Genomic DNA, 13298 nt, shown 5'->3' with positions numbered 1-13298 from the left:
TACGACGACGACAACCGGTGGGGACTCGACTTGCTTACAACTCACGAACGATCCAGTGTCCCGCTTGCGACATCGTTACCGGTTCGCTTTTTTGGAGCTACGCTTGGGGGAGTCGCCATCTTCCGCTCGATAGATTCAGTTTAGAACTCTGGAGCCGTGAGCCCTGCACCGGCCGAATAACAACGGAGCTCTCCTTCATCACACCCCAACGAGAATCCAGACGCCTGCGGAGAAGAGGTAGCCAGGGATTAAATCAGTGGGCCAAGATGTCCCTCAAGTAGGTGAACGTCCTCTATAGCTGGATCGCTTTGCTGACTGAACAGTTGGGTCATGCTCTCTGACAGGGACGGGTTCATCCACCTGCCCAACGAGTATATCATATATCAGTCACCTAAGCGAACGGCATTGTCATTAAAGCCCGTGAACTCCAAAGAGTCCTTTTCGGTTAGCAGCAACGGCGGACAATTATATCTCACCAATCAACGAGTGAGGATCCCTTTTCTTGTGGCAGATTTCAAATTGCTAATGTGCCGCGTTTAGATTGTGTACCTCCCGTCTTCACGAACCGAAGAATTCCAGTCGTTTGCCGCGCCTCTTCTCAAAATCCACGATAGCCACGTCTCGGCGCCCTTCTTCGGGCCCAATGTGTGGACGGCTGTCGTCCAACCCGTTCCCGGGGGTGGAATTCCACCTTCGATACCGGCTCTGGAACTGAAGGCAACGTTCAAAGACGGAGGCGCTTTTGATTTTCATTCGAATTTTGAGCGGATAAAGGAGCGGCTTCATTATGCGGTCGAGCAGGCCCAGGAAAGCGGAGCACCAGGAACGGACCACCCAGCTGGAATTGACTATACAAATGTCCATCTCGACGAGCTTCCGGCTTACGATGGACCCGGAATATCACTCTCCAATAACGCCGAACCGGCTCCGGATTATCCAGGTCCTGATCAGCCGCCTCCGTTCTCTCCCACCCATGTCGATGATGGAACGCAGTTTGAGACGTCGGCAGAGCCCCCACCAGGATATGAGGAAGTGCAGCAACAAAGTGTTGCCAATGATCTCGAAGAGCGACTCCGTCGGGGTTCTTCGTAACGAGGGTGATGCTTTTTGGCGTTGTTCGGCTGCATATGTATGACACGCATTCGATATTGGATTTGTAGTTGGTTTGTGCTTGGTAGGCGGCACGACGTCATGACATGCATGTAGCTATAATACTAGACAGCATAATTATTTAACGAATAAATCAAAGGGATATCGAATCTTGAAAAGATCACTGCAGCGAGGAAGCGTTTAAGCAGCTCGGAAGCCAAATCGGGCGAGGACGGAAACGGACCAATCACGTGTTGAGCTTAGGAATCTCGCAAAGTCCCGATTTTCCCTTGCGACCAAGCAGAACCTCTCAACTCTTCTTTCAGTTCCCACGCTCTGTCCGATTTCCACCCCAAGACCTGCCCAATTGCATCAATTGCAACCCGTGCAAAAACCGCTCAGGATGGGCCTTGCCGACCTCTTCACCGACATTGTCTCCTCGCTGGGCTTCACCGAAGCTCACGCTGAGGCTCCCTCGGAGACCACCACCGCTGATGAGACGCCGGTAGAGACGCCGGCCAAGGACACCCCTTCGGAGGACTCCGAGCCTGCCGCGGAAGACGAGGGTGCGGAGGAGACCGAGGAGGCGGCCGAGGAGGAGGAGGAAGCGGAGCCCGAGGAGCCGGAGGATCCTAAGCCGAAGCTTGAGGAGGGTGAGTAAATATTATTCTTCGCTCCATTGAATTGGAAGAAAGTCCTTTTATTGTGTTTTGTTGGCTGACATTGTTTGTTTCATGCAGAGTGCGCCAATTCCAGCAAGTGCGCTCCGTACAAGCACCACTTTGACGAGTGCGTTGAGCGGGTTACCCGACAGCAGGAGGATCCCGACTACAAGGGTCCCAAGGAGGACTGCGTGGAGGAGTGTAAGTGTCTTATTCGATTGAGGCGCGGATTATCTTCTGCGCCCGAATCATGGTGATCGTATGCTGATGAGTATGTAGTCTTCCATCTCCAGCACTGCGCCAGCCAATGCGCTGCTCCTAAGCTCTGGAAGGTCCTGAAATAAACGGTCGCCAGTTACGCTTCCCATGGCAAGGGTTTATCCTCTCGGGGGAGATTTGCATGGGAGGATGGTTGGATGAATCGGTCTACGATCGACGGCTATTGAAATGGCTCGCCGATTGATTTACTGTATGATCATGTTGCATCCGTGTACAGATAGCGAGGAAAATCTCCTATAGATGATTTCTTTTTTTCCCTATATACGTTCCTACTCGGGTAGATCGGAATGATTCGTCGCTTACGTACATGAATTCGTAACTCGTTTAGATCTTATACTCACCCTGATCCTCCCGCAGACTCGTCGTGCTCAATCCATGCCGACGATCTGCTTCCAGCCGCCGGTTTACTAACTTCGGCCCCAGCACATTCAACGTTAGCGGCGGGACCGCAGCAACGGCCGCGATAACGGCGCTGAAGATTAGCGAGCGCCGCATGTTCCGCGGGGGATCCGCGTCCGGACCGGCCTTGAGCGCGGTCTGAACAATGGTGAAGATGCCGCCAAGAAGCTGCCCGCCCATCCAGCAGAGGGTGCTGCCGACTTCGGGGGAAGCCGGGTAGGTGATCTCAACTAGCAGCTCGAGGATGACGGGAAGAAGGCTGAAGGCGGAAGCGCCGAGTAACGCACAGACCACGATGCTGGGAGCTATTCCCGCTGGACTGGAAGGAGCAAAGATGAATGCGATGTGAGCAGCGGCATGGATGGGCACACATGTCCGAATCATGGCGAGATAGATCTTGAAACGGTCGTTAATGGGCGACATGATGGCGGCGGCAACGAGGCCGACAACGATGAGCACGCCACCGGCGATGCCTGCGTCGGTCTCGCTGAAGCCGTATGGGAACATGATCTGGTTGATCAGTGCCGAGACGCTGTTAAAGAAGCCGACGTAGACAGAGAAGGAGAAGAAGATGATCCAGAATTGTGGCATGCGGGTGACAGTCTGGATGGAGTCGACCAAAGGCGTCTTTGGCACGTCCGATGACGCGCTTGCCGGGGTAGGCGGACGCGCAGGAATGAAGAAGCTCGGGGCGGCGGCGACGGTGGCCTGGGTGTTATCATCAGCATCACCTCTTCAGGGAAGAGAAATGTCTACGCACGATAACGGCTAGCCACATCACCATGTCCGGGATATCGTCCGGTTGAGACGCCCAGAACGAATCGATGAGCTGCCCTAGCGCCGCTCCCAGCGGGTTGGCTAAGGTCGCCAGCGCCGTTGCGCTGGTCCGCCCACGGTCCGTGAACCAGAGGTCACTGTACCGTGTGGGCGCCGTCAGAACGAACGGCTGCGCAAAGCCGATCAGCAGCTGGCCGAACATGAGCAGGCCAAAGATGCCGCCCTGCGCTTTGGCGCCGGCGAACCGCATCCAATTCCCGACCAGGACGAGGGCGGACGCAATCATCATGACTGTCTTCACATTGTGATGAAGCGTATACATGACAATCCTGAGGACGTCAGCGAGTATTCGACGAGCCAACAGGATCTCTGAGACTTACGGCGTTGCGGCAACAAAGGCGAACAGAGCCGCCGTGCTCAGCCAGTTCACATCGCTCTCCGATACGTCAAAGTATTCAGCCGACGTGGTCGAGATCGCCGAGAAGGTCAACCACTTGCACAGGTCAATACTTGTACAAACTGCCTATCCGGCGCAAGGCGCAATTGTCGCATTGTTTGGATGAGAACGCGGTCGATACATACATCCCAACTTATGATGATGTTCAACAAAACCAACTGGGCCAACCCTAGATAGCGGACTTTGTACACTCGATACACAGGCTGTTGCTCGCTCATCGGCCCTGCAGCATCTGCCCCTGGCTGCATGGCGGGCGCACTGCTAGGGTCTTTGGAGTCTGTCAAGGACATTTCTGAAGTGCGGAGATGGCGGCCTGTCAACTCCGCTGTCCATTGCCGAGGTTCCGAAAAGTCCAAGACTTACTATTGATAATCCAATCTATCCCGCAGCGTCACGATGTGTTGTGCACTTCGCCCTCATGGCCTGGGACATAGGAACTGGTACTAGGCCTACCAGACGTGATGGACTATGATGATGGAGAAAGAGTGATGGTTATTCGTTAACCCTTCTATCTGATCGTATTGGTTTCGATGCCACCCTAATGTTACGCGTGTCATGCACACCCCTTGTCGATCGCCGCTAGCTTCGGGTTTCCTGGCATATCAGCTTCAATATCCCGCGTCAGAGTAATTGCTCTTTATCAAGAGCTCATATCGCTAATGATCCTTTCAATTTTAGCTGTAGGGGTAACCAGATACAGTATAGGCACCTAGCGGGCTAGTATTATGGCCGGAAACTCGGGTCGCACCGACTGCCGATGCACACCCCTCGCCGAGATGAGTTTGAAATGGCGCCTGCGCGTGCTCGAGGTCGCCGTGACGACACAGAGAGAAATTTGGAGCGAGGAATTCTATCGGCTGTCCTCTCTGCAGTGAGACATCGGTATGCCCAATCTACGCCTCTTTGTACGTCACCTCTCCGTGTCTAGCACTGATGCTGTACTCTGTACTATATTCCCTCATTGCTCTTCGTCCAGCCCTCAAGTCGCACAAGAGAGAAGAGTTCTCGCGCAGAAGTAGCCTGATCTAGAATCTGCAAGGAATGTGATACTGAAATCGCCTGCAGCAATCCACCACCTGCAGAAACAATATTGCATTCTTAGGCTACCTACTCGGTACGGAGAACTTGTTGTCTGGACTCTGGCCGGAGTAGGAAATGATGACTCAGTGACAGTCCTTCATTCTATCCCACGTTCTCGTACTGAAGTTTATTTGATTGATTCGATTCTTTTTCCTCGACTCCAAGGCGCAAAAAGCTTGAATCTCGTATTCGGTTCGGGGCAGGCAGCACCAAGCTCAGCTCCCATCAGGGACACGGAAGATTCATCAGGCACATTCGCCCCATCACGCATCGTTGAACTCGCCGTTTTTCAATCACAATCGTTTTCTGTCTGTCTGTAGTGGACAAGGACGAGCATAGCCAGTGTTAATGTTGGGAGATTGATTAGATCTGATCGCTTTCCCCCTGCCGAGCCAAGCTTCGGCGCCCGCAGCCGGCCGATCTCCCATCTCCGTCAGAAAAAAAGCCGACCATCAAGCATCGCCCCCTTGATATTAGCACCTCCTCGACTTTTTGGTTCTTTTCTGCCTTGATTGGATTCATTCTGACCGCAGTCGATCTTTACATATTCCCAATACAGCACAGTTGGATCATGCGGTGACTACCGGAGCAAATCGACGCTTACATTGAAAGTTTCGAAACATGACCAACTTCGACAGCTTTCGCTCCAGCAGGTCGTCATACGGCGACCAGAGGTACCCGTCAGCCTTTTCAAATGGGGCATCTGCAGGCATGCCTGCCAAGGGCATGGCGGACGGGTACCGGAGCGTGTCCGTCTACTCGCTCGATGCGCAGTCGCAGTCACAGTATAGTCGGCGGGTGCGTTCCTTGTCTCCGAACCACGGTTCTCCTGAAGACTTATGGACTAACTGTGGATGACAGGCTAGTCCCCTACCCTCACGCAACGCGCCGGCCGTTGACGTTACCGATCCTGTGTTGATGCACCTTTTGACCGAAACCGCGATTGGAGATAGCGCCGGGTATGAGATCCTACCGTTTGAAGACGTCGAGGACCTCAAACGGCAACACAAGCTGCTCACCGCCCGCATTGAGGCGACGAAACGGAAATTGGCCCTGGAAACAAAACTTCGTGACGCTGCACAGTCGCTCCGCCGGTTACCCCGCAAGAATGGAGAAGCCTACTCGAACGGCACCACTACCAACGGCGTTCATCACGACGATGGCCTCGACGGCGATGCCGACGCTGAGTTTGCGGAGAGCTCCCGCAAATGTGAAGAGTTATCGCAGGAGCTGTGGACATACGAGCGCCAGGCCCATGACGTGTACAAACGACTGCTTGAGCATACGGCCGGTATCCTGCAGTTGACCCATCGCGGTTTGAAGAAGCGAGGCGGTCAAAACAAGCAGGACGTGAATGGGGTGGATCGCAGCGCTGCGACCTTTGAATTCGACGAGCGCAGCTTCTACAAAACTGCAGACGGCCTGGACGACCTTGCTCCGGACGGTCGAATTTCCGGGACCGGGGATGCGCTATCAGTTGACGCGAGTGCGATCCGGGACACGGAACAGAAACTCGAGGAGCTCAACAGCCGTCTACGGAATTTGATCCTACAAAATCACAACGATGTGGAGTTGGATCCCTTGCCGAATGGTACTGAGAACGATGCTTCGAGTGGTTTCCCCGCGCGGGTGCAAGTCCATTTGGCATACTTGGAGAATAGTCTGCATACCATTGAGCTGCGAGGTCTACAGACAGGTGGTGCTGGCCCCTCTACCCAGGAGATTGGGGAGGAAATCAGCCAAGTCAATTCTCAGCTGAGCGCGCTCTTGGTCCAAAGCGGATCCGCTCTGTCGCCGTCTCCTCCGCCGCCACCGAGCCCTACCGGCGATCATTTGCACACTCACTTGGAGTACCTTCGCAGCGGTCTCCAAGATCTAAAGCGGCGCGTAGAAGGCTTGCAGGAGCAGAAGAGTATTTTGACTACCCAGATCCAGCAGCAGCGGGAACTGAACTCCAAATCGGACGCAGAACGAGACGCTCACATCGCGGACCTGACAGCGCAGCTGATGGAAGCCAGGAAGGCGAATGAGCTGTCCAACCGCGAGGTGGAGACAGTGCGGGAAGAGCTCTCTCAGTTGATGGAGCAACTCAACGAGGCGCGGCAACAACTCAGCACTCACGACCAGAAGCGAGAGAAAGACATTGCCGCGGCGGTTGATGCAGAGCGGGCTGCGCGTCAAAAAGTCGAAGACGAGCTGTCACGACTGCAGCAAGCTGCCCAGGAAGCCATGGACGGCAGGGCGCAGGCCGATGCAGAGATCTCACAGCTGCGGCAGGCTGTCCAGGAAGCAAACGAGGCGCGCACACAGGCCGAGAAGGAGCTCCGGGAGCTTGAAGGCGAAGTGGCTCGTGCCCAGACCGAGCTGACTGTAGTCAAGGCCGAGCTGGATGGTGCCTACGGCACTCGCGCTGAGCGCGCTGCCGAGGCTGCTGCCAATCCGGCACTGCAGAGAGAGCTCGAGGAACTCCACATGAAGAACATTAGCCTGACGGAAGAGCTGGCCGCATTGAAGGCTGAGCAGGCCAACCGCCGGTCGGCGAACAACGATGGCCAGCGCGTGGAGATCCTCGAGAAGGAGTTGCGAGACACTATCGAGGATTACGAAGTGATGACTAAAGCCAGCATAGAGTTCGAAAAGGAGAGGGAGCGCTACGAGAGCACGATCGATGGCCTGCGCGACCGCATCGAGCAGCTGGAAACGCAACTCAGTGAGGAGCGGATTGCATTGATGGGCCTCCGCAGCAACGCAGGTCGGGACGGCATGATGGAGACTACGTCTACGATGGTGCTCAAGAACGAATTCAAGAAGATGATGCGGGACACGAGGGCAGAGAACATGAAGCTTCTCAAGGCAAGCTCTGATCCTCTCTTTCTGATGAGTTTGTATGCTGACCGATTCCACAGGCAGAACAAGAGGAACGGAGACGACTGGAAGCGCTGGTCCGCAGTCTCCGCAAGGAACAGATGGGCCGGTCGAGCCCACAAGGAAGCACAGCAGGATCATGAGCCATGCATCACGACAGCCACGATCGTCATCTTCTTCTTCCCCATCATTTATAGACTTTTTCTTTGGATATCTCTGTGTTAATTATCTTGGTGTTCATCCCGGAACTTTGTACATAGAATTTGTTCCTGCCTTGTTCAGTCCTCTTGGGTGCCTCCTTCCCAATAGAGTTCCTTGGGCGTGCCTACCTTTACTGCACCAGAGCATCGCCGATTTGCCTTCTTGGGGGCTTCGTTGTCCTCTCCCCGACACCCATTTCAGTCTGCTCCGTATGTCTTGCATCTATCTCTAGCCCCAACTTGAGTCATGGCAGCCTGCAGGAATTATGTGTATCCTCCTAATGACAACGACCTGCCCTTAGAAGATGAGGACGCAATCACCGAAGCCCCTCTCCTGGATCCAAGCAATGGTGAATCAGATCAGTCACCGGCGAATGGCGATGACACACGGCCCCTTCTGGGCCAGGAGCCGGAGTCAAGTCCCGTGATGACAGTGCCAGACCACACTCAGGACCGCCATCATGGGGTTCAGCCGGACGTAGCGGTGTCACCGAGTCCGGAGGCCCAGCTGCCGCTTACTCCGCCGCCCACGCCAGCAAACGTCGGCGCCACGGGCCCGAGATCATCAGAAAGCCAGTCTGAATCGGGACAGTCCCAGCCGGCTTCTGCACAGGGTAGTTCCCGAGCATCACCTGATTCCATTACTTCTCGAGCCGAAGCTGGCGCCACTCGTCATGCATCCGGCCTGGTTAATCCTGTTGAGGCCGAGCTACACCCAGGCTCTGCGCCGGATACCGAGAGCACCCGGAGTGGCGTGCTAGCCGCTCTGCTGAGGCGCCGTCTTTCTCGCCAAGCAGCTGGAAGGAGTCAGGATGACCGTGTTCTATCATCCACTCCTGACTCTGCTTCGCGGGCTGCCCTTCGGAATCGCTTCATCAACCCGGCTATTTTCATCCATCGGCGACTGTTTGCTTCCCAGGGTCCCAGAGAGGACAATGATGTAGCAGGTGCATCGGCTGCTGTCGGCTCGGCTGGTGCCATCACTGCATTGAACCCTGTTCCCGTATCCTCGCAGATCACGACATCACCGCCCAAGGGCCTTGATGTAGAGGATGTCGTAGAAACGGTCAGAGGGATCCAGGCCGGGAGAAGCCTCTACAACGCTGTCAATCGGATATGGAAAAACGCGCTGAACGGTCTGGTCAACATTGACACTGGCGAAATCGTATTCGGCCTGGCTCCTCGGCGAAAGCTGCGGAAGAAACCTGCACAGCCCCAGCCAGGCGACTTGGAGCCCAACGAAGCATCAGCAGGCAATCAGGAGGCCATCCAACAACAGGAGGAATCCCCGAGTGGTCTGATCCCTCAGGTCGTAGCACGAACGGCCGTATCCGGCGGAGTGGACCGTACCGCGGCCCCAACACTGGCATCGGAGCGTGACGACCAACAGCCAGGCCGGACAGGATCAGCGGAGCTTTCCAGAAGCACGGCCATCGCGAGGACCACGCCGCCAGCGGAAGGGTCCTCGCCTGAACGCAGTGGTTCTAGTTCTGGTGCAAGCGCAAATCTCCAGGAGGGACACATCACCTTCGCACCCGAGCCGTCGCGTGAAGAGGCAGCGCGAGCGAGTCCGAATGTGGTCCTCCCACCAACACCCGCGTCCAGTCCTGCTCCAGACGACGACGTGGAATCGGCGCCGCGGGCGCCCAGTCTGGCAGTCACCGGCCAAACAAAAGATCATGGTCTTGGGCAGCGTCTCCGAGGCCGCGTCCAGCGGTTTACAAGAAGGTTTCGTATTCGTCGGGCATGATCATGGAATGACTTGTTTGTTAAGTTTTTTTTTTTTTTTTTTTTTTTTTTTTTCATATTCTTAACCAATTTTACTGGCAGAATCGCTCGAATTTTATTCTTACTGAACAGGAATAGATGAATCTGTGGAGTTACCTGGAGTTGATTTGGATACTCAATCAGTATAATACCTAATTAAAATGATTGATTGCTGAATGCACTCGCGAAATTGCAGCATATGCCCTGAGAATCAGCCCTAGCCAACGCCATCGATGGTCGATCGCAAACAGGGACAAATGAACAACACACCAGTCGTAACATCATCCCATGCAGTTTGCTGCAATGAATGCTTCAAGACATATTAAAAACAGTAGTAGCAGCAAATAAATAGAAAAGAAAAAAAAAAATCAACAACGAAGAAATCAAAACTGGCCACCCACATGTATACACCCCGACTCCCCCCTCTCCTCTATTATTATATAAAGGAATTGGAATTGGTTGAAACTTATAATTCCCCGAAAAATTGACACGCCTCAATGATATCTGGATCATCGCAGGCGAAATCCCACGCGACGATGCGGGGGTCCTGGCTGGCACAGACGATCATGCGCGCGTTGAATTGGAGTTTGTAGATGCGCGAGGTTGGGTGGATGTGTTCCATGATGTTGATGTTTGGCGGCAGGTTTGCGAACGGGTGGTTCATGGCACCAGGAGGCGCGGGGGGAGGTGGAGCTTGAGGATGGGGAGGAGGAGGAGGGTGATGATGGTGATGGTGATGGTGATGATGATGGTGGTGGTGATGGGGGGGTTGTTGCTGTTGTTGTTGCTGTTGGTCTGGCTGTTGCGGGTGAGCAGTGGGAATGCCGTTGGGAGGGGTCGAAGAGGAAGAAGCTTCGGCGGCAGTGTTGGTGGCAGTTCGGTCGCCGATGCCAGGAGCTCCAGGCATCATCGGTGGACGAAAGACGCGGTTGGCCATATGCGCGGCGGCGACATCGCGCATTGTGTGTCCGCGGCGGGATGCCGTGGCAGACGCGCTCACTGCGGCGTCTTCCTGTCGATAGCGTTGGCCAATGACCCATCTGCCCTCGCGGTCCTTGCGCCACACGATGATAGTCTCGTCGTACGAGCCGGATACGATGCGTGCCCAGCGACTACCGCCGCCACCGGGTGGAATGCTTGCTCCCAACGCCATTACTTCCTGAGGGTTGCGCGAACCGGCGTTGCGCTGCTGGCCTTGGCGGCGGCGGCCCCCGACGTGTTCGAGAACCGGGAGCCGGCCCTGCCGGTGCGCCTCCCAGTAGTCGTGGTCCACCGCCATGGCTTCCAGCCGCAACGCCTCCTCCGTGCCTGGCGGGTCCCCAAACGCAGCCTGCACAGTGCGCACAAGGTTGTTGTGCCCCTTCAGATAACCCACTTCCGCACCCGTTGCGTGGTCGAAGATACGCACGCTATCATCGTTGCTGCCGCTGACGATGCGCCGGCTATCGAATTGCACGCACGCAATGCCCTTGGTGTGGCCCATGATGGTCTTGATACACGCGCCGCTGCGGAGGCTCCACACCTTGATCAGCCGGTCCCCCGATGCTGACACGATCTCCTCGTCGCTCATCTGGATCGCGTTGACTGCCGCGCCATGCCCTTCCAGCGTCATCAACAGGCTGTAGGGCTCCAACGGCTGGATTTGCCGGCTCGCCAACTGCGCCTCCAACACCGACGGTGGAACCTCACTCGTGTCGATGATGTACTCAGGGTAAAGGACTGGAGGATCCTTGCACACGGTCGGATAGTCCGGATCCAGCGGAGAGAGTAGTTGCCGGTTCCACACTTTGATCCGCTTGTCCTTGGAGCAGGTGACCAGGAACCGTCGGTTGAACCGCAGATTCAGCACGGAGTCATCATGGGCGTCAATCAACTCGCGCAGCTTCTCACCCGTCGAAAACCGCCACACGATGACGCTCCTGTCGCTGCTGCCGGAAATAATGACGTCTTCCTCCGGGCTGGGATCGAACTGCAGGCACAGGACTGACCTCTTGTGGCCGTACAATGGTCGGTACCACAGCCGTTTCCTTTCAAGATCCCAAACGCGGATGGAACGGTCTCGGCTACCACTGACGAGCCATCGGCCAGAGAATTGAATGGCGTAGACGCACTCCTGGTGCGCTTCCTCCATGTGGTCCGGGTGTGGAAGTTGGAAATTGACATACCGTCCCCTTTCCCAATTCGATTCTAAGCGTCGTCGTTGTTTATACAGATGTGGCCAATTGAGCTTTGCTGATCCATTCGGTGCTCGGATCAGCAGCGGCGAAGATTTGGTCGGCACGGAGCCGGACGGCCCGGTTGCTGTCCCCGGACGACGCTCCCGTGTCGGCGATGTCGAGCTATCTGCAAACACGTCATGCATTTTGCGGTCCCCTTCAGCATCAGGAGGCGAAGCCGGGAGATCAGCCTCGATCATGTCATGCTGCTCGTTCCATGGAGGAGTTGTCGGCCGGGCTCGACCCGCGTTCGTGACACGTCGCTTCAGCTGGGGTTCAGGAACGTCAAAGTCGGCATGTCGGCTTCGAGGCTTTCGGTTCTGCGTAGACGACTCCGAATGTAGTTGCTCAAACCGGCGCACTGCGTCGATGTCAATGTGCCAACCTTCCCTGATGTAGAGCTGTCTCCACAGACGCGAATCCAGGATCCGCTCGCGCCAGGCCCGCGATGCCAGCGACGCAGTCAGCAGTGTGTGCGGGTCCAAGTAACTGAAGATCTCCGCAGTAATCTCCGGAGGAAGTTTCAGTACGGGATCCATGTGCAGAATGGGAGTTAATCGATCCACGACTTTAGCAACCGTACTTGTGCGCAGGGTGCGGAGGATGGAGTGGGCCAGCTCTACGGAGCTTGTTAGTCCCAAAAGTATGCATAAGGAAGAAAAAATTCAAGAACCAACCAGCACGGTCGGATTCACTGCAGGCCAGAATCCAGTCCGGGAGGGGCACAGTGTCGGTCAGAGGGGCATCGTTGTCGGACTGGCTCCTGGTATCGTCGGAGTAGCCTTCATCGAGCTTGAAAGGAGCGGCAGAAAAACCCGGGGGATAATTGCCGGCGCGCATTCGCAGGAGCTGAGATGGATTCTGGTCCATCCGACAGGAATTGTCTTTTATCTCTGTTTCTTTCTACACGGTGAAGGAGCGGAAATCGAGCGCGGTCAAGCGGCGACCAGCATGTTTCGTGTGGCTTCCAGCAAGTCAGCAACACCACCGCCAGATTCACTTCCAGCACCAATGCGCCGTGCAGAATTCACCGTACTGACGAGATCTAAGGCCAATCTATGCGTTCTGGAGGCCCCGTCGTGCCGTATGAGGGCAATTTGGGCAGTCCTCCATATCCATATCTCGCTCTGGTGCTCTGCTGAGTTTGCTCAGTTTGCTTCATGATGAGTAAGCCCCCCAAACTGGAACTGTTTGTGGCCTGAGGCATCCACATATCGGGTTGAGTTCCCAGCGGAAGCTGAACCGGCTCCTTGACACACGCTAACCCCAAAGGCCCAACCACAACCTTCCTGCTGGGACTTGGAGTACGGTGACATCAGGCGTGTTGTTGCAATGGTTCATCGCGCTTAGGGAGCCATTTTAATCCAACAGGATTTTATAAATTACTCGACATGGGTCCTTCCCCCAGCGGACTGGTTGATTCCATCGCTCTGGTATGCTCGGAGTAAAACCTGGAGGAGCGGCATTTTTGGTCGGTTGGTGCATTACTCGGTACGGATACGGAGGT

General features: G+C 55.4%; 6 protein-coding genes across 6 annotated transcripts; 4 read left to right on the top strand and 2 right to left on the bottom strand.

The window, feature by feature from the left end:
• Positions 1-266: 266 nt before the first annotated feature.
• Positions 267-1092, top strand: VTN49DRAFT_592 (uncharacterized protein; the record flags this gene model as incomplete). The annotated part of the gene is made up of 3 exons (XM_069414030.1): positions 267-277; positions 324-486; positions 541-1092. 3 exons carry the CDS (start codon positions 267-269, stop codon positions 1090-1092), a joined length of 726 nt encoding a protein of 241 aa, XP_069270952.1.
• Positions 1093-1492: 400 nt separating this feature from the next.
• VTN49DRAFT_591 (uncharacterized protein) lies at positions 1493-2095 on the top strand (the record flags this gene model as incomplete). The annotated part of the gene is made up of 3 exons (XM_069414019.1): positions 1493-1742; positions 1830-1952; positions 2031-2095. 3 exons carry the CDS (start codon positions 1493-1495, stop codon positions 2093-2095), a joined length of 438 nt encoding a protein of 145 aa, XP_069270951.1.
• A 259-nt stretch (positions 2096-2354) lies between these two features.
• VTN49DRAFT_590 (uncharacterized protein) lies at positions 2355-3953 on the bottom strand (the record flags this gene model as incomplete). Its single annotated transcript, XM_069414008.1, has 4 exons — positions 2355-3137; positions 3190-3535; positions 3587-3699; positions 3789-3953. The coding sequence occupies 4 exons, from the start codon at positions 3951-3953 to the stop codon at positions 2355-2357; spliced, it is 1407 nt and encodes a 468-aa protein (XP_069270950.1).
• A 1411-nt stretch (positions 3954-5364) lies between these two features.
• On the top strand, positions 5365-7751 carry VTN49DRAFT_589 (uncharacterized protein; the record flags this gene model as incomplete). The annotated part of the gene is made up of 3 exons (XM_069413996.1): positions 5365-5541; positions 5605-7596; positions 7650-7751. 3 exons carry the CDS (start codon positions 5365-5367, stop codon positions 7749-7751), a joined length of 2271 nt encoding a protein of 756 aa, XP_069270949.1.
• A 304-nt stretch (positions 7752-8055) lies between these two features.
• VTN49DRAFT_588 (uncharacterized protein) lies at positions 8056-9558 on the top strand (the record flags this gene model as incomplete). The annotated part of the gene is made up of 1 exon (XM_069413985.1): positions 8056-9558. One exon carries the CDS (start codon positions 8056-8058, stop codon positions 9556-9558), a length of 1503 nt encoding a protein of 500 aa, XP_069270948.1.
• Positions 9559-10041: 483 nt separating this feature from the next.
• On the bottom strand, positions 10042-12661 carry VTN49DRAFT_587 (uncharacterized protein; the record flags this gene model as incomplete). Its single annotated transcript, XM_069413974.1, has 2 exons — positions 10042-12410; positions 12469-12661. 2 exons carry the CDS (start codon positions 12659-12661, stop codon positions 10042-10044), a joined length of 2562 nt encoding a protein of 853 aa, XP_069270947.1.
• Positions 12662-13298: the final 637 nt, after the last annotated feature.

The sequence above is a fragment of the Thermomyces lanuginosus genome, assembly GCF_041956635.1.
Source record: "Thermomyces lanuginosus strain ATCC 200065 unplaced genomic scaffold VTN49scaffold_19, whole genome shotgun sequence".
In the NCBI taxonomy this organism is placed as follows: Eukaryota; Fungi; Ascomycota; class Eurotiomycetes; order Eurotiales; family Trichocomaceae; genus Thermomyces; species Thermomyces lanuginosus.
This window is presented reverse-complemented; position numbering and strand designations above follow the sequence as displayed.